The 19273-nt window shown below is 38.2% G+C and overlaps 2 protein-coding genes and 1 pseudogene across 4 annotated transcripts; 2 read left to right on the top strand and 1 right to left on the bottom strand.

The window, feature by feature from the left end:
* The first annotated feature begins 758 nt into the window (after positions 1–758).
* Positions 759–8122, top strand: LOC117590645. Its single transcript, XM_034283487.1, has 9 exons — positions 759–5128; positions 5189–5427; positions 6026–6155; positions 6238–6758; positions 6818–7338; positions 7465–7564; positions 7646–7723; positions 7776–7833; positions 7903–8122. The coding sequence occupies exons 1-8, from the start codon at positions 799–801 to the stop codon at positions 7809–7811; spliced, it is 5955 nt and encodes a 1984-aa protein (XP_034139378.1). The 5' UTR covers positions 759–798; the 3' UTR covers positions 7812–7833; positions 7903–8122.
* Positions 8123–9685: 1563 nt separating this feature from the next.
* On the bottom strand, positions 9686–10483 carry LOC117590647 (annotated as a pseudogene).
* Positions 10484–15328: 4845 nt separating this feature from the next.
* LOC117590603 lies at positions 15329–17090 on the top strand. Of its 3 annotated transcripts, none has more exons than XM_034283382.1 (4): positions 15329–15779; positions 15874–16057; positions 16107–16691; positions 16745–17090. In XM_034283382.1, the coding sequence occupies exons 1-4, from the start codon at positions 15379–15381 to the stop codon at positions 17054–17056; spliced, it is 1482 nt and encodes a 493-aa protein (XP_034139273.1). In that variant the 5' UTR covers positions 15329–15378; the 3' UTR covers positions 17057–17090. The 3 variants fall into 3 exon arrangements, with proteins under 3 accessions (XP_034139273.1, XP_034139274.1, XP_034139275.1); XM_034283383.1 differs by having other exon boundaries at positions 15330–15779; positions 16757–17090; XM_034283384.1 differs by having other exon boundaries at positions 15330–15779; positions 16760–17090.
* The last annotated feature ends 2183 nt before the right edge of the window (positions 17091–19273 follow it).

Consider the following 19273-nt stretch of genomic DNA (forward strand, 5'->3'; position numbering starts at 1 on the left):
TATTTAATAGAACTATGCATATGTATATATGTACAAATACGGACACGTTGACTTCCGAAATAAATGCTTTTAATAAAAAATGTTTTGAAATAACAAGGAACAATTATGAACGAAAATTTACGCAATTTAAAGAATACATCAGCCCTGAAACAATTGAGGCTATTAGCATAGCTACGAGCTACGAAAATCTAGTTGACGGATTGGAAGGCTCTGTATCGGAGAAGACATTAGACGAGGCGAGGTATAACCTGGCTACTCACGTAATGAATGGAGTTGAATTGATAATAGCAAGTGAAAAAGCAAAGTATGTAGAAGACGAGGGCATAACATCACAGATATTATCAAACATTCGAAGTCGAACAATATCTACAACGCAATCTCAACAAAAGCCTCTTACTCTTGCTCCAAGTACACTAAAGAACCAGATGATTTTGACGATGCCTTTAGATAAACAGGTAATTAAAATTGAGCTCTGCAGCTTCATATTAATTAGTTTAAATGCCATAGGAAAAATTGACTCTACCTATCAATGATAATCAGATAATTACAAAAATATGCCTGACCACCTACACATATCGCACCACTTATATTGCAAATGGGAGCACCAGTGTGGAAAAAAAAAAAACGGTTATATCAAATATCCATACAGAAGAGAGAAATTACTTGCTTGACAGTTCCTTATTTTCAACAGATTTAACTTTATCAGGAGTAAGTATTTAAATGAGTTGAATACTTGAATTAATTTAATAGATTACTTTTATTCATTCTCGCGTTTAGACGCCCGATATAGTTATAGGAATGCTACCAATCACTTATCACTTTTTGACCACACTTGCAAAGGATAAGACGCAGCAGATGCCCATAGTAATCACATCTAAGATTCCCTCTTTAAATCCAATCAGTGGACCACATAATTACACTCATTTTCTGCATCCATCAGATGATGCTACGCCCCCCCAAAATACAAACACGTATATCAGTGAAAACTTCTTAACGAAAACAGTGAAAGATGAACTGAAAAAGTTAAATACTGTCTCCAGTAAAGATTTTTTATCTCAAGTAGCTATTACAGAGCCTATGACAACATCCATACCCATAGCCCCGACATTTTCTAAAATAAAGATCAAAAGTAATACTAAGAAAACTGGGATGTTTCTGGACGAAGACTTGAACACAGATTTCGCCACTGAATTGATAAGTCAAGAAGAACAGAGCGCTGTACACATATTTTCCACAAAAACTTTCTTTACAACGTTAACTTTTTACACCACTTTTATAAATAACAGCATAAGTGGAATTAGTTTACATGATCCGATTCCAATACCCATGACGGTGTATGAAAATAAAAATCGCACAGATCTTTTTGAACACCACGAGTACACGAATGCCAAGTACGACTATGAAACTCAAGTGATAGAAAACATCATCACTAACACAGTGGCTAGTTCTTTGCTCAGGCCAGAGCTAGTCTCCATGTTTAGCACAGAACTCATGCGGAAAAAGGGAAAAAATGATCGCAATATTATTGTGACAATGGCCACTTTGTTAGATGGCCAAACCATGCAAGTAACCGCTATGAAAACAGTGACCAAATTGGCTACAAGTCAGAAATATGTTTTAGAAGACATTCAACCAACAGTTAATTTACACACAAATCACGGACAAAAAACTAAAGCTATCTCAACAGAAAAATCGTACACAATTAATAAAATCTCAGTAAAATCAACTGAAGGCATTCAGATGTCTCCTCAAACTGACGAGGATCTTAGCTTATCGGAATCTGAAAATCTTGATTTCTATCCAGAACCCTATATAGAAACCAATCCATTGGGGCAGACTGCATTAGTCAAATTACCAGTATATTCGACAGTCTCGCAAATTATTGGACCATTGACTTTAGAAAAATTTAGGCCAATGCTTAATGTTATGGCAGACCTAATTAAGAAAAATATTGCAAATAGGCATCGCTCAGATCACATGCGTCAAACTTATAATGAAGGAAATCTTAAAAATAGTGTTGCAACAACGAATGTAAATCATATGTCAATTAGGACTGTCGAGAGACCAGTCTATATACCTCTGCAAGAAACTGTAAAATACGATTTCTTAAGCTGGCATTCTTATGATGGCATTAATAATAACGACGGGTTGGTTGATATTAATGCGGTCAGTAAATCAAATATAAAAAGTATACGTAAGCACAATTCCAACCACCAAGCCGTAAAGAATGTTTCGTTTCCTCGACAAGCAGAAAATTCTAAGAAAACTTATGGAAGCTCTTTGCTTAGGACAGGTATTCCTATAAGTCCGGGTGAAGTTATAACGGCCAACGCTGATGTTATATTTGGAAGACCTAGCATGAACGTTTCTCTAAGGGATACTGCTATACGACAAAACTTGCTCGAAATGAGAAATAACTTATCTGTTCCTAAGTTTTATCGTCAATTAATCCGTTCGAAAACTTTATACTCCAGTGTTCCTTTTATACATCCCCCTAAGTCTAACCAAGACCGACTAGATTCTCTAAAGATGAACCGGGAAATTCTTAACGATTACGGAAGCATATTAAAGCCGCCCCCGCCCATAAATAACCAACCAGCGAGTACATTTTCAAAAAATGTTTTGCAGTATCCTACCTTATTGCTTGCACCATCAGGACTAACGCAAAGTCGAATAAAGTACCCGCTCTCTATTCCTTTTGAAAAGAACAAGAACCCGAGTGATAATTATTATGCTTCACAACAAATCGCCAGTTTGAATTCGGAGCTAAACAGTAATGAGATCTTAGAGATAATGCGAATACCGGAAATATTTAGTACTAGACTGCCGGCCATCACTAAATATTTGGCGATATCAAACACCCATGATTATTCTCAAATTCCACATTCTCTGATATACCCATTGAACCTGGCTGGAACACCCAGAACACCGCTATCTGCTTCTATATATTCAGCGCATCATCAGGTTAATCTAAGAAAGGAGATGCTTACTCATACAGTCAACATACTTGCGCCTCCACTTACATTTAAAAAAGAAGCTGAACAGTTTGCTCATGCAACGACCATTAGGGGTCACATTACACATTTATCAATGCCTCTGATCAAAATTCCGGTCAACGAAGCTAAAGTAGATGTAAGAGTGTCCCCCCAAATTAACGGAATAGTTCTTGTACAAGACAAGCACGCAAGCGCAGATTCAAGTGACAACAAATTTAAACAACGCAATCAAAACTTAAGCATCTTTGCTACCACAAAAGCAGCCTCGGAAAGCAAAGCTTCCGAAAACATTTTTGCAAAAACCAACACACCTTCGAAAACAAAAAAAAATGAAATTTCGATAGAATATAAATCGCTCTTGGGATTTACAGACAAATTGTACTACAATCATTCAAAAGCAGCTGAGGACTTCCGTCATGGCGACATTGGTTTCTCCTCTGAACAGGATCAAAAAGCGGATTACTCAAACTATTTGCTTCAATCCTACAAACCATTTTATGAGAACAATCCTGAAAACACCTCGAACATGTGGCTACTTATGCACCACAGAAAACCATTTAAAAGTTATCCTCACAGCCCTACGGTTATAGAGAGAAGAGATTCGAACATGATTACAAGCGGAACTGATAAGACCTTTTTAGCAACAGGAAATAATTTTCATTTGGGATCTTTACCCAAATCTGAGTTTTATTTTGAGCTTGAAAAGTCTAAAAGGACACCTCAAATCCAGATTTCAATCAATCCTTTTTCTATTGCCAAGAAAAAAATTACTGTTTCTGTTGATGCTGAAAAGACTGTTTTGGAATATTCAAGGCAAAGGGCAAGTGTTTATACCACTTCGACTCCAGAAAATACTACTGAAAAGTTTCAAGCTACATTTCCGCACAAACACGCAAATTCGCTTGAAAGTTTTTTACCACTGCTGTCGGCAGGAGTACAATATTTTAACACTCAGCAACTCAGTTCTAACTTAGAGGAGGAATTGCCCATTAAGCGTTCCGAATATAATTCGTCGGAGCAGCTAAAACACACTATAAAGAGACTTGAGCCGTCTGAAATAGTCTACGACCCTTTTCAAACTATTTTAAAAAGAACAACTGAATTAACGAATGGCCTGGAATCGGATTCTATGAAAAAATCGTTTCTTAAGCCCACGCACCTAATATTCATTGCACCAGATACTGTTCCATTATTGAAACCTACATCAACAACAAAAAGCCAAACACAAGAATTTCTGGGTGTAGGGGTGCCGTTTCTCTCAAAATCGAATTCATTGGATTCATCGAAGTTTTTAAAAACGCCTCTTATACCTTCTCGTAAGAACACAATAAGTGTCTATACATGGAGCTCAACTTATTTGATAACTAGTAAGAAAGTCCTAGGAAAATTGTCCCAGCTTACTGATTCTAAAAAACACTTTCAATCGAGGCATCCTGATCAGGGAATACATATCAGATCACTAGTTCCTGACAACACACATATTCTTAATGCTACGAAAACTTCCCACCTATCTTTATTTACTGGAACTAAATCTGAATCATCTTTGGGGATTTTGCCAACCCAAAAGACTTCAAAAGAACCGAAAATAATACTAGAAATGCCAAAAAAAAAAATCGGAGTGCAGTCCGATATCGCGCCAATTTCTCAGAGTGCTTCAAGATTGCCGCAAATGAATACTACGTTTTCAAATCCATTAAAAAAGAAGCCGTCCCAAATGTTGAATGGATTCAAGCCAGAAACCATAACTGTAAAAACTATTATTAAAACAAGACCAGATTTGAATCAAAGGACTACGACTAAAGATTTCATTAACAGTCTAACGCTGTTAGAAACCTCTAAAAGCACGTCTGTTTTAGAACAAAATCATTTTAATAGCTCACTTTTATTAACTCATCCGGTCCGGGATGAGGAAAGATCAATCGACTCTGGAACACATATAAGTGGTATTCTCATTGATACCACTTCAAAAACTAAGCAAATCAAACAATTAGGATCGGCAGGCTCCTGCAATCCAGTTTGCAAATTACAAAAAAATGAAATATGTGTTATTATGAGCAATGGAGATACATCTGTAAGCCATTGTGCATGTCGACCAAGCTTTGGGCGCATGTTTCCGGACCGACCCTGCAAGCGTATGTTTTAAATACAAATGTTTATATTGCCACAATCTATAATGCTTTTTGACATTACAGCCACATATAACTACGAAATGCAAATGGAAACTATGAGGGTTGGAAATTATATCCTCAAGTTCAACGATGGGCTTAAAACTAATGTGTCAAACGAATATCGTCACCTTAGTGGAATTATATTAGACGCCGTCGATCGTATGATAATGCAGTCGGACTTTCGGGACGTATATCACGGTGTACAATTAATTAGCATTACTGCTAGCAAACAAGAAAACATTTTAAGTACATTTTTGCTTCAGGTGAGTTTTTAATAGATCGATGCTAATTTAGTTTAATTTAAGGGGATTCCCGGTGTCCGCGGGCACGTCCGACGGGAGGTCAAATGCTCCAGCCTGAAAAGCCCTTTAAGTCACTGAGAGACTGGACTTTAAAAAAACAACAGAGTTAACGAATGGCCTTGATTCGGATTCGATGAAAAAATCGTTTAAGCCCACGAACGCAATGCACCAGAAAATGTTTAATTATTTTGCATATATGTATATACATATAAATATGTATGTACATATGTGCATATGCACGGCTGCAGCCTTTCTAATACCCGGTACTCGAAAAGATACATACATAAAAATATATTCCCTTGATATGGATCTGGTACTTAGCATTTATCATCGTCTTTAATCAGAATCGAGCTAACCATCCAATTGACTTGTCGTGCTCAAACCGCTTGATGTGTTAATAATACGTTAGAATAATCTATACATAAACCAAACTGAATTTGATGATATACCACATTTGTGTACTACGTTTGGTAGCTCAGCAATGAATGAATTCGATGGATCGGCTGGCTTTTAAAATATTCCTTTGCATTGAATACTAAATGATTTCTTAACTTTTCAGCTGTCCGATAACAGCGATCAAATGCGACTATTAACCGTTTTTAAAAAATATTTGCGTCAAAGCAACTTTAGTATTGGCGGCACTGAGTTATATACCTCTAAAGAGGGAATGAATTCATTACAATTCAAAGGTGATACATTTGTTTTTTAATAGCTTTATATGCATAAAAACATAGTACTTACATTTGTGTGCTAATTGTTTTTTTACCGCAGATTTCGACGAATGCCGTCACGAACATTTTCACGACTGTTCGATCAACGCTAATTGCTTTAACTTGGCTGGAAGTTACACATGCAGTTGCCTGAATGGTTATATAGATATATCTGATAACGCTATTTATCCGGGTAGAAGATGCTCAAATAACATAATTGGATGTGAAAAGTGCAATTACCACGGCCAATGTATTACAACGTCGCTGGATAAAGTTTCGAAGCTAACAACGGCGTGCCAGTGCTTTCCTTGGTATGCAGGAACGATGTGCCAACTAAATCTTAAGATACTCTTGATCTGCCTGATTGCCATAGGCGCAGTGCTGTTTATTTTGCTCCTGTTTTGCATATTGATTATACACGCGAAACGTAAGAGAGAGTGCGCTTCCGCAAATTCCACATTTATGACAGCATCAAATATACATACCAGTGTACTGACATCATCTGGAAAATCGCGACTAGTTGAATATATACTTGATTCTCATAGCGAATCAAGTTATAACTCAGGATCTGTTTTGTATAAGGTAACAATTAATAAATTCAATTTGTTGCATACACTTTTTTTCTCGTTCCCTAAGTATAGAAAGGCCAAGAGGTCAAAAAGTCGAATATGAAACCGAAAGCAATTCAAAAAGAAAATGCCGCCTACAAATACAAAGTCACTTCAAACCGGAGCATGTATGACGTACTTGATTTAAGCGATCCAACTGAAGAACAAGATTTTCCATCAAATAATATGGAGAAAGGTGTTGCTGAAGCTGAAACAGACCAAGATCGTTCTCTTACCTTTATGATACCACGTGCTAAATTCCACAAACCGTATGTTTTAAAGCATTCCCAACTGAATAATAATCTATCCATGGGAAATAAAGAAGCACATAGAGATTTACATAAAAAGGGGGAATTGGAATATCGATCTGTTTTTATCGACACGTCAAAACAGCTTATAAAAACAGTTGAGTGTTCCGCTCAGGAATGCATCACACACACTAGTGCACTAGTTTCCTCTGGCTATGAAGTATCTGCCATTGTAAACGATCCCAACGTCGTATCAGCCATGAATGTAGAAATTGAATCACACAAAAATGTAAAAGTAGATTCTGAGTGAGTAAGCTAAATACATAAAGCAAACAATTCTTTCAAACCTTTGGTCAATCGCTTGGTTACGAAATTGGCCATCCTAAACCTATAGATAAGAATACCTTTTTATTTGTATATAATCTCTACTAGATCAAATGGTGCGCGTTCGTTTGACGAAACAACAGTCGAAGCTGTAACTACCCCCGTACATTTTAAATTAGGCATGCAGATCGAGAGCCATACAAATGAGGTGAGTATTTCAAACTTCAGAATAATATTTATCATAAATCAATATTGCATATATGGAATTCATATGACACAAATCGAGTAGGAAGTGAATACAATGGCTGAACGAGATTTGGGCTCAACATTTTTGCTGCCACATACGCATCTATACAAGCCCGTGAAGGTTATAATTAAAATGTTTTTAACGAATATTTAATAATAATTAATTGTTTTAGATACCTAGCGAGTTTTCTGGATTTGATTCTGTGTAAATGCTGGGACACCTTTAAAAGAGTAAAGAAATATATATATTTATAATTAAAATGTTTTTAACGAATATTTAATAATAATTAATTGTTTTAGATACCTAGCGAGTTTTCTGGATTTGATTCTGTGTAAATGCTGGGACACCTTTAAAAGAGTAAAGGACATACATAAGTTTTTTCCACGCCAGCTCTATGATATAATGGTCATCCCGATACATCCCATTAATGTGCAGCCGACGAAACAGGGGTGAAAACAATAACATAATTAAATAGCAGTGAAGAGCAATAAAATCACCACGACACAATTATCCAACGTACTGGTGGACATTTTTATACCCGGTACTCGAAGAGTAAATAGAGTATATTGTATTTGTGCACAAAGTGAATGTATGTAACACACAGAAGGAAACGTTTCCGACCCCATAAAGTATACATATTCTTGATCAGCATCAATAGCCGAGTCGATTGAGCCATGTCTGTCTGTCCGTCCGTCTGTCCGTCCTGATGAGCGCCTAGTACTCAGAGAATATAAGAGCTAGAGCTGGACACTGCTACAAGTGTATTAAAAAAAAAAAAAAAAACACCGCTAAGGTGCAGATGTGGGATTTGGGATCAGTCAAAAACAATAGAAATATTACAAACACTCCGGCCAATGAGATCAGCTCTCCGTTTTATCACAGATCGGTAAAAGTTTTCTTCGCCAAAACCAAAGCTCGAGATCAGGGGATTTTAATTAGTTGGCGCAATTACTGCAATTGTTCAGTAGACAATTAAATCGAAAATTTTCATATTTTATAAGGCAACCCCAGACCCCGCATCAGAAAACTAGTTTTAACCATTTTTTTCGATCTTAGCATTACTCACTTGTATTTTGCGTGCAATAGTGACAATATCAAATAATATATAATATATAATAATATATATAAATGCATACAATAATAATCGATCAAACTAATGAAGCCATTAGCCATTTGCATTTATGAACACAAATTACGAGCGTTTTCGATTAGATCTGATGCTAGAACGATGCCGATCATAAATACAGGAACTGTACGTACATATCTTTGTACTCTAAGAGTAAAATACAAATAAATTTTAAAGATTTGAAACTTTTTTCAGCAGACTAATCATCAAGTGTATAAATTAGCTATTAATTGACTAAAAATATAATTTAAACAAAACGAGAAGGGACGTGTGAGACGCTTCTTCCGCGTCACAACTTTTATACCCGGCACTCAGTACAACATCTGAACCTTAGCGGTTATCTGTCAAATTTTACATTTTTTCTTCATCTGTCATCTACATCAACAACACTACTCACACTAACACGCTCCATTAGCTCGCCGCCCTTCCCTAGACCTACACACTGCAGACTCGTGGCAGAGACAGAGGCAGCGCCCGCACACAAAACCAAAACAAATATAAGCTGCGGGGCGGGGTGGGTTAAAAGTCGGAAGAGTCATCGGCAGGGGGAGGGCAGAGGCAGGGGCCGAGTGAAGCAGAAGCAGAGTGTGAATGAGAGAATGTAAAAAGAGCAACAAAAGCTGCAGGACTGGGTGGGTTTAGCCACTGGAAATTAATTTCTCCATTGTGGCTATAATAATGATCCAATCGGATCCCAATTTGGTGTTCTGATAGATATGGCCATTCCTTACAGAATGTTTAGTTTTCTTTTATCTTCAAAATTGTAGATGTACGAGGCTTTCGCACTTTTGCGGGGGCGGAAGGGGGCGGGGATAATTTTTTAAATACAGTGGTTTTAGTGTGAGCATACAGCAGTCCGGAGCCAAAATTTGGTGGCTCTAGCTCTTATGTTATTGAGTTTATTTAAAACCATTGGTTTGCTCTTGTCTGACGAGTCTAGGTGCAGACGGGCTGTGAGCTTGGACAAGAAGTCAGAGTATGCCTGGTAGGGTGTTGAGCACAGAGGCATCTCCTTCCACAAGTCTGGAGTCAGGTAAGCGTAGTTCTTGGCAATGGCAGCATAGGTGGCCTGTGCGAAGTTACCCTGGGTACCGGTGGAGCCACGGGCCGAGTTGTAGCAATCCTCAATACCAGCCATGGTCAACAGCTTCTTGGGGACAGGAGCCGCAACAATGCCAGTACCGCGGGGAGCGGGAATCAGACACACTGAGTCGGAGCCGCACTTGCCAGTAACCTTGCAGGGCACGGTGTGGCGCTTGCCGATCTTGTTGCCCCAGTAGCCACGACGCACGGGCACGACGGACAGCTTGGCGAGAATGATGGCGCCACGAATGGCGGTGGTAACTTCCTTGCTGCACTTGACACCCAGGCCAATGTGACCGTTGTTGTCGCCGATGGCAACGAAGGCCTTGAAGCAGGTACGCTGACCGGCACGGGTCTGCTTCTGCACAGGCATGATCTTCAGCACCTCATAGCGCAGAGACGAGCCCAGGAAGAAGTCGATGATCTCGAACTCTTTGATGGGCAACTAGTACAGGTAGATCTGCTCCAGGGACTTGATCTTGCCTTCGCGCACCAGGCGACCTAGCTTGGTGACTGGCACCCACTCCACGCCACGTCCACGACCGCGTCCACCACGACCCCCACGAGAGCCAAAACCGCCACGGAATCCACCACGGGCTGGAGCTGCGTCCGCCATTATGTGTATATTAAATGCGTTCGGGGGTGAGAGAAAGAACGAAATGGATAGTCTCTGAGAACTAGCCGACAAACAAGACGGACAGACGGACGGACGGACGGACGGACAGACAGACATAGCTCTATCGACTCGGCTATTGATTCTGATCAAGAATATATATACTTTATGGAATGATATTATTGGGAATAACGGTTGTATGTAACGCACAGAAGGAAGCGTTTCCGACCTCCTTCTGTGCGTTACATACAACCGTTATTCAAACAAATACTATATACCCTATTTACTCTTCGATTACCGGGTATAAAAAATTGCACACTTAATAAAATGCACATATGCACAGATGTATGTATGTATGTATTAGCCTTGCCTGTACTCGAATGTAATCTGTGCCAATTTTTGTTAAATACATTTTTCATAATATTTTTGTAATAAACTATGTATTATAATAATATTTATCAGTTATACAGAATACAAAGAACTGGGTATGGAGCTGACTGCTGTTATTATTCATTATTACAATATCAATAGGGAGGAAAGCTGAAAGTCGCCTTCAAAAGTCAGTATATCTATATGTAATGTAATCTGAGTTTGTTTTTTTCAAATTTTACATTTTAAATTGACTTTTCATCAGTCATCTATATCTCAGAACAAATCGCCTTTTAAGCTCACCACCTTCCTATAGCTCCGCATCGGCTCTTCTATTGTTGCTGATCAAGAATATATGTCCTTTATAGGATCGGAAGCGTTTGCGTCTGTGCGCTACGCCTATTTACTCTTTGAATACCTGGTATACAATCATTTTGATGACAAGTTTTTTCTTTGTTTAATGTCCTTTATATGACAATATAAGGTGGAAGTGAATTCATGTATTTATTGTTGACCGAGAAAAATACCCGATACTCGAGGAGTAATTAGGGCATATTTTATTTGTGGTTGGATGTTTCCGACCCCATAAAGGGTATGTATTCTTGACCAGCATCAATGGCCGAGTCGATGTCGCCAAATCTGTCTTTTCGTCCATCTTGATGATCTCATAGATATCAGACAATACAAAAGCTACAGCAACAAAGTGTTGCATTCAGATAGTTGTGACTTCACACTGTTCCAAGCGTATTTCAAAATTGCACCCCGCAATAACTTTTAAGGTGCTCCCTTCCGCCCACACAAAAGATCGAAAATCAGTTACATCCACAATGAAGATAGGAGAAAACTAAATCGCAGCTCCGTAGAAAATGGACATATCTATCAGATCACCGAATTGGGAGCAGATCGGATCATTATTGAATACCCACCCCACCATTTCCAGCAGCTTTGTAATTCTAATTCTAATTTTCAATTTTTCATTTTCCCTCGTGTGCGGCTCTGGGGGAGGCGGCGAACTGAAAGGACGTGTTGGTGTGAGAAGTGTTTGAATTGATTGACTACATATATAACAGATGTAGAAAACATGTAAAGTTACATTACATTATGTACATGCTTTCTTGCCAGAATGCAAAAAAAACGAGAATGGACGCTATGAGACGGTGGAACGCTTCTCAACTTTTATACATACATACATATGAATTTATGACACAAAGGTTACATGCATACATACATTCAAATGTGTTTGTACATATGAATGTACTGACTGAGTACCGGTTATAAAAGTTGAGAAGCGTTCCACCGTCTCATAGCGGCCCTTCTCGTTTTTTTTTTGCATTCTGGCTTTCGCAACCCAACGACTAAGTACACGGCGCTGGCCCAATTATTGGCGAAGCCAATTCAACTGAAGAACCTGTACAACAGTATCATAGCAAAAGTGGTACTTATGTAAATTGTATGTCCTAATTTATGTCGGATGTCCTAAATTGCAAATGTCCAGTTATTGTTTAAAAAAACATATTTTGGAGGCTGTGAAACGGATTATTTTTGAAATGATTCCGTAGGGAATGAAATTAGACACCCAATGGCACTTAAAGAAACACTTGAATCGGCTATAAGGCTATGCCCATTCCCATTCACCTAAAACAGCATATGTATGTATGTAACTTCTACCACCAAAAGGGACAATAGTAAAAGTGGTGGAGGAAACCGAAACCGTTGACAAGTGGTAGCCGTAGTGGTAACCTAGAAGTCTATGTCCGGCAAAAATGGGGTGAAAACGGGGTTGCTGCTGCGACCTTTAGGTAATCAAATAGCTCGTGGACTTTGGTCGATGGTAGGTCGGTAATTGTCGGCTGAGTTGAAGCACTCGGCGACGTTATACTGCTATAAACGTACTGCTGCAAGAAAACGCCTGAGCTACCGTCAACTTTGCCCCTATGTATGTGGCCATGGACAAGCAATAACACCTACCAATTTTTTCCTATATACTAGAAAAAATGGGGTTGGTTGTGGACCGTTAAGCAGACATACAGGTGTAGAAGCAACGACAACCAATACAGTACACTTCTAGCAGGCCTTCCGAAACGGTTAAAAAAATGAACTCGCCGCAACCGTTAAAAGTACTTGATAAAACAACACAAAATATTTAAATTAAATTATATTAAATAAACACAAAAGTAGGTGATCGAGTTTTTTATCTACACACCTGGCTTGACATATGTATGTATGTACATTACAGTTTAGTGAATCAAGCTATTACTTATACGTCAACGTACATCCACATGTATCTTTAGGTCTTCACTGAGAAGATGTGGGAGCCAATCAATTTTTTTTTATCGGAAAATACAACCATATCTTATCTTATGTTATATTGTTGTTTGGACCAACAAATATGACTTCCCCTATACTTTCATGACTCACTCGCGTGTATCCCATATGTATGTACATATGTATATACATAACTTCCAAACTACTCAGAATTCTAATTTCAAAATGGCGCTGCGAATTCTTCACTCCCGTTAAGTTACTCATCGGAACTTCTTACTTGGCCGCAATCGTGTTGTTCCATAGAAAGTTGCCGAAGCCAATCATAACATCGTTCTTCGAGCAAGAAATTAACGAGCAGTTTCAAAAAACATACAAACCAAAGTAAAAGTAGCCTCGTATATCATGTTATTTTAAAAACAAATTTTGTAGCCGATGAGTGAGTATTTAATTTAATTGAAATTATATCAGTGCCCCCCGCTCAAGTGCACAGATTTTATATTAAAAAAGAGTGATAAGTCGGGCGATGTTCTGTCACATAACACTCAGATACAATCAGTATTTATACCCGATACTCGGCTGAGACCGGTAAGAGTAAATAGGGTACATTCATTTTATTTGTCGGCGGAGCAATGTGTGTAACTCACAGAAGAAAACGACTCCAACTCTATAAAGTATATTTATTTTTGATCATCATCAATAGCCGAGTCTATGTCTGTCTGTACGTCTGTCCGTCCTGATAAGCGCCTAGTACTTAGAGACTATAAAAGCTACTGCATCCAAATTTCGCACCGCCCCTTCCGTGCCACAACTTTGAAGATAGGAGAAAAACGAGAAGGGTCATATGAGACGTTTCTTTCGCGTCACAACTTCTATACCCGGCACTCAGTACTACATCTGCACCTTAGCGGTTATTTGTCAAATTTTACATTTGTTCTTCACCTGTCATCTGCATCAACAACTGTACTCACGCCAACACGCTCCTTTAGCTCGCCAGCCTCCCCTAGATCATGAAGAAACTATAAGGAGGCCTCGTCGGTGGCAGAGTTACTCGGTTCTGGCTATTTTCAGTGCTCGTTTGCTTGTCGACGCGGAAGGTTGGTTGCGGACGTAATTATTTCAAAATGATTATTTTTTCAAAACACAGACTACTTTCATGAAGCAAACTATTAAAAATTAAATTATGTATAAATTATTATGTTTTTTTCAAATTGCTTTCAAATCAGCACACTCCATTGTCGTTGCCCCCACACTTACAGCGAGAGCCCTTTCACTCGCACTTTTCACCCGCTCGTTCTGTTTATGTTTTCCAACGAGACTTCCTTATAGTTTCTTCATGCCCATAAAGCAACTATATAAGGAGGTCTCGTCGGAAAAGATTATGGACTTCATTGTGGCTATAATCCAATCGTATCCCAATGTGGTGATCTGATAGATATGGTAGTTTTATACGGAAATTAGTTTTCTTTTATCTTCAAAACTGTAGATTTGGGAGGTATTTGGCCTTTTGCGGGGGCGGAAGGGGGCGTGGCTCATTTTTGAAATACACTTGTAACAGTGTGAACATACAGAAGTCCGAATGCAAAATTTGGTGGCTCTAGCTCTTATAGTGTCTGAGTACTAGGCGTTCATCAGGACGGACCGACAGACATGGCTCAATCGACTCGGCTATTGATGCTGATCAAGAATATATATACTTTATGGGGTCGGAGACGCTTCCTTCTGTGCGTTACATACAACCGTTATTAGCACAAATACCGTATTTACTCTTCGAGTACCGGGTATAATAACGCAAAAAACGCAATTCCGTAGAAAATGGCCAGATCGTCAGATCAACGAATTGGGATTAGATTGGATCATTATTATAGCCAGAATATACAAATTCATTTGTAGTGGTTTTCCCTATCCCGTCCAGCAGCTTTCCTTGTTTTTGCACATTTCCCCATTCCACACTCTGCGTAGTGCAATGTACGGCTCTAGGGAGGGGGCGAGCTAAAAAGGCGTATTGGTGTGAGAAGTGATGTAGATGTAGATGTAGATGACAGATGTAGGAAAAATGTGAGCATAAAAGTGAGTGGGAGATTGAGTGGGACCTGTAATTGGAAAAATGGAGTTCATAAGATGTTGTCTCCATCTAAATTATTAAAGAGGAAAAGAGGAACACTGTTGAAATAAGCTTACTGTTTGTGGAGCTGCTTGTGCAAAGTTCGTCGAGCCAAGTGTGCGATGTGCTCATGAATTTAATAAATTCTATGTGGTTAAATACAAATATTCTCACACAGGTACATTCGACTAACGTTTCTCCAATAGTTACCGTACACAATGTTAACATACCAGAATTCATTTCGAAAGAGCAACGCTCTGATGAAGTGCAACAATAAGGTGCAAAAACAAGACGACTCTGATGAAGAGCGCGAGTTAACTAATCTAAACTGGCTCTTGCGAAACCAAAACTTAACATGGCCGAAAACAATTGACACAGTCAATGAGGACGATTTAAATACAAATGTGAATGTAAAAATAATACCACAGGGGATACATCTACGAACGCTAAATCAACGGGATGAACAAATTAAACAAGTTTACTCCGAAGAGAGCTCACAAAAAAAAAAAGTCTCTAGGTCGAACATACTTTCCGAGTACAAAATCCTACCACCGTCAGCATTAACCAAGCGCCCTACTCCAGCGGAACGATATGAAATCTTTATTAACAAAATCAAACGGTTAGTTATGAGACAGTCTTTTCATATACATATGTACATATACACCATTTTGAATTTCATTAATTGTCTTGTTGTTCTTTTACTGATTTTCTAGGGACTTGTCAGAATATGAAAAGTTAGCATCAAAGTATGAAACGGACGTGACGGAAAAGCCACCATTTAACTATTCGCATATAATCGGAATGGCAATGCTTGTAAATGGGCGGGTTACTTTACAGCAAATATGTGCATGGATTGAATCAAAGTTTGCATTTTTTCGTGTGCGAAAAAGGTGGAATGTAAGTTGTTATAAAATTGTTAAAAAATAAATTATACATTTTTATTTAGAACTCGATTAGGCACAACTTGTCGCTTCACCATTGCTTTCGTAATCGAAAACGCGAGGAGAAGGGGAAAGGTGGTTACTGGGAGCTGGGTGTGGACCCAAAAAAATGTGATAGGAAGCGTATACGCAATCGAAAATTGTCACATAAAATATTAAATCAAACGCCTAAAAGAAGTTGGGCGCACTGGAATAACGCTCACCCCAATATTCAAAGCATATCGGGCGAATGTAATCAACTGGAACCAATACAGCTTGGGGCATCCAATCAAAATACTTATAGAAGAAGCTATAAAATGACTAAACCAAATGCCTTAGCAGAAAATAAGGAACCGCAGAAGCTTGGGTCGACGTCGTGCACGATGACCGAGGTAGGCCTGTCGTTATCTACCTGTAAAAGTTCTCAGGTAGACGATATGGTTACCACCTCATTTCGATCTAATATGGACCCAATGACAACAATTGCGGACGAGGAAATTTGTCAACAACAATATGAGCTTGGAACAATTATTATTAGCACCACTGAAATTGTCGACGAGTCAAATGGTTTAAATTGCCTTATAACTGACCAATTAGGATGTACTAACATGGTAAGACTATTTCTATATATGTAATATATTGAAATTATCCGATATTACCCAAGTCTATATTGCAGCAGGTTTACAGGGAGGACGACATCCTCACGTTTAATGAAAGCCTAAATAACACTAATTTTATGACACCTGTGCTTGCTTCAACATCAGCAAATTTAGATGTTCATGAAGAGCAAGATGGAACTTTGATAACGTCTGCTATTTGCAGCCCTGTACATCCAAGTAACATTACTATTAATTACGACTACACTAACTTTCGACCCCTAATGGATAGCATTGATGAGCCGTTTCATTACCTCCAAAGCACTGCCGAGTTCGGACGCAGCGATGATATGTTAGATAACCTTCTTGACGTTTTGTAACACACTATTAAAACAATGATTTTATACATACATAGGTTACTCGTCTTTTGAACTAGCAAAACTCATTTGATTTCGCCGTCGAGTATTTTGCGAATGATTGTAAGGAATTAAATAAACTGCAACAACTAACTACATATGTGTTTTTACACTGTGACGTTTAGGTAACATTCTTCCACCAGATCACTTCAAATCCGGTTTGTATGTATGTATTCACCATAGACGAATACGATCTACTGCGTCATAGTGAATTCTTGGATTAAGTTTTGGTACATCCATACATATGTACATATTTACATATGCACATACATACATACATACGTCAAGTCTGCTGTCTTTGCAAAGCTATCGGAGACACAATCTGCACATTTATGCTAGAAAGAGACAAAAAAAAGAGTTGCCTTGAAATGAAACAATATGCAACAATATGTACATACACACATACATACATATGTAAGTGGAGTGAAAACCAAGTCCTGCGACTGTTTCGATATTCTGTATTGGAGCTCGTCCAAAAACGGTAAAATTGCGATTTTGTATTGGATTTTATAAATGCGACAACATTTTTTAGAAAGCTTATCGTGCTATGATAAGTCAGAAAAATCGATGTAGTTGCCACAGTATTAATTTTTCTTGTTCTTGTCTAATTTTCTTTTCCAAACAGTTTTTTTTTATACCCGGTACTCGAAGAGGATTTATGTAACGCACAGAAGGAAACGTTTCCGACCCCATAAAGTATTTATATTCTTGATCAGCATCAAAAGCCGAGTCGATTGAGCCATGTCTGTCTTCCCGTCTGTCCGTCTTGTTTGTCGGCTAGTTCTCAGAGACTATTAGAGCTAGCCACCAAATTTTGGCACCGGACTGCTGTATGCTCACACTGAAACCAGTGTATTTCAAAAATTAGCCTGCTCCCTTCCGCCCCCGCAAAAGGAGCATGTTAGTGTGAGTAGTGTTGTTGATGTAGATGACAGATGAAGAAAAAATGTAAAATTTGACAGATAACCGCTAAGGTTCAGATGTTGTACTGAGTGCCGGGTATAAAAGTTGTGACGCGTAAGAAGCGCCTCACACATCCCTTCTCTTTTATCGATCTTCTCTTACGATCTGTAAGGTAGTACCTTGTTTTTTTTATGTGAATTTCTAGTTTGTTTTTAATGATTCCATTTGCAGTTTTGGCCATGACCGAAATCAGTGCTATTGTGCGAAAATTTCTAATATCTATAAGATCTTTATTTTTTTGGGTATAGGTGTAATTTTTATAGAACGCCATTCCATTGGAAAGTCACAATTTGCTATTTTTTGATTATAAAAACCAACTAACGCAGCTTTTGTCTCATTGTTCAAAACATTTAACACTTCATACGTAACTTTATCCAATCCTCCAGCTGTTCTCTTGTTACGGCCAAGAACCTCTTCGAGATCTTCCACAGTGAATTCAGGACTATCGTTATTTTTTTTTGCATACATTGAGTCTAATATTTCTGGCTTCCACAGGTATTTGTTCCTTTAGGTTCCTCCACGCTTCTCTGCTGTTTGAATTTATGTTCATTTCTGTTATTTTACGGTCGTAGCTGGTTTTTTTTGCAATCTTTACTGCAGTTTTTAATAACATCTGCTATTTGCAAATTTTGTCATTTGGGCCCCTGGAAACCATTTCTATCATATTTATTATAAAAAAAAGTACTCAAACGATTTATAATGATAAAATTTCCTTTAAAACATTTAACTTTACAAAAATATTGTTTAATATTGTTTAATAGTAATAGTTGAATCCTATTTATTCAGTTTTTGCCAGTACTCTTTAAATTACAACATTTTATTGCGTCTGCTTCGCGATTGTTGTTGGGCCAGACCTCCAGCAGTGCTGCATGAGTAAACTCATAAACATCGGCAACATTTAAAATTTTGCGAAAAGGGGCAAAAAGGATTAACACCACATGACTTTCCAGTCTTTCACCAAAAGGTCGACCTTTTATTTCCATATTTATACTTTTATTTAAACTTTGAAATCGAGCAAAAATTAATGTTGCAAGTTGCGCAATGTTTTCACAAAATCAGGCGACTTTGAAAGCGCGCAAAAAATGCATGGTACTCCTTAAAAATCTTCTAAAACCAGTTTTATTCTGTATGTTAAGGAATCAGAAAATATAGGTCGCATTCAAATATTTTACTCACAAAAAAATTACATTAATGCCAAAAACTCGGGCTTTTTACCCA

The sequence above is a fragment of the Drosophila guanche genome, unplaced genomic scaffold (genome assembly GCF_900245975.1).
Source record: "Drosophila guanche unplaced genomic scaffold, DGUA_6, whole genome shotgun sequence".
In the NCBI taxonomy this organism is placed as follows: domain Eukaryota; kingdom Metazoa; phylum Arthropoda; class Insecta; order Diptera; family Drosophilidae; genus Drosophila; species Drosophila guanche.

Excerpts from the sequence above, each read along its gene's own strand:
- LOC117590645 (XM_034283487.1), top strand. The coding sequence starts at position 799 with ATGCTACCAATCACTTATCACTTTTTGACCACACTTGCAAAGGATAAG. Across the intron at positions 7,339-7,464 it reads AATGTAAAAGTAGATTCTGA|ATCAAATGGTGCGCGTTCGT; the intron begins GTGAGTAAGCTA and ends AATCTCTACTAG. Across the intron at positions 7,724-7,775 it reads ATCTATACAAGCCCGTGAAG|ATACCTAGCGAGTTTTCTGG; the intron begins GTTATAATTAAA and ends TAATTGTTTTAG.
- LOC117590603 (XM_034283382.1), top strand. The coding sequence starts at position 15,379 with ATGTTAACATACCAGAATTCATTTCGAAAGAGCAACGCTCTGATGAAG. Across the intron at positions 15,780-15,873 it reads TTTATTAACAAAATCAAACG|GGACTTGTCAGAATATGAAA; the intron begins GTTAGTTATGAG and ends CTGATTTTCTAG. Across the intron at positions 16,692-16,744 it reads AATTAGGATGTACTAACATG|TCTATATTGCAGCAGGTTTA; the intron begins GTAAGACTATTT and ends ATATTACCCAAG.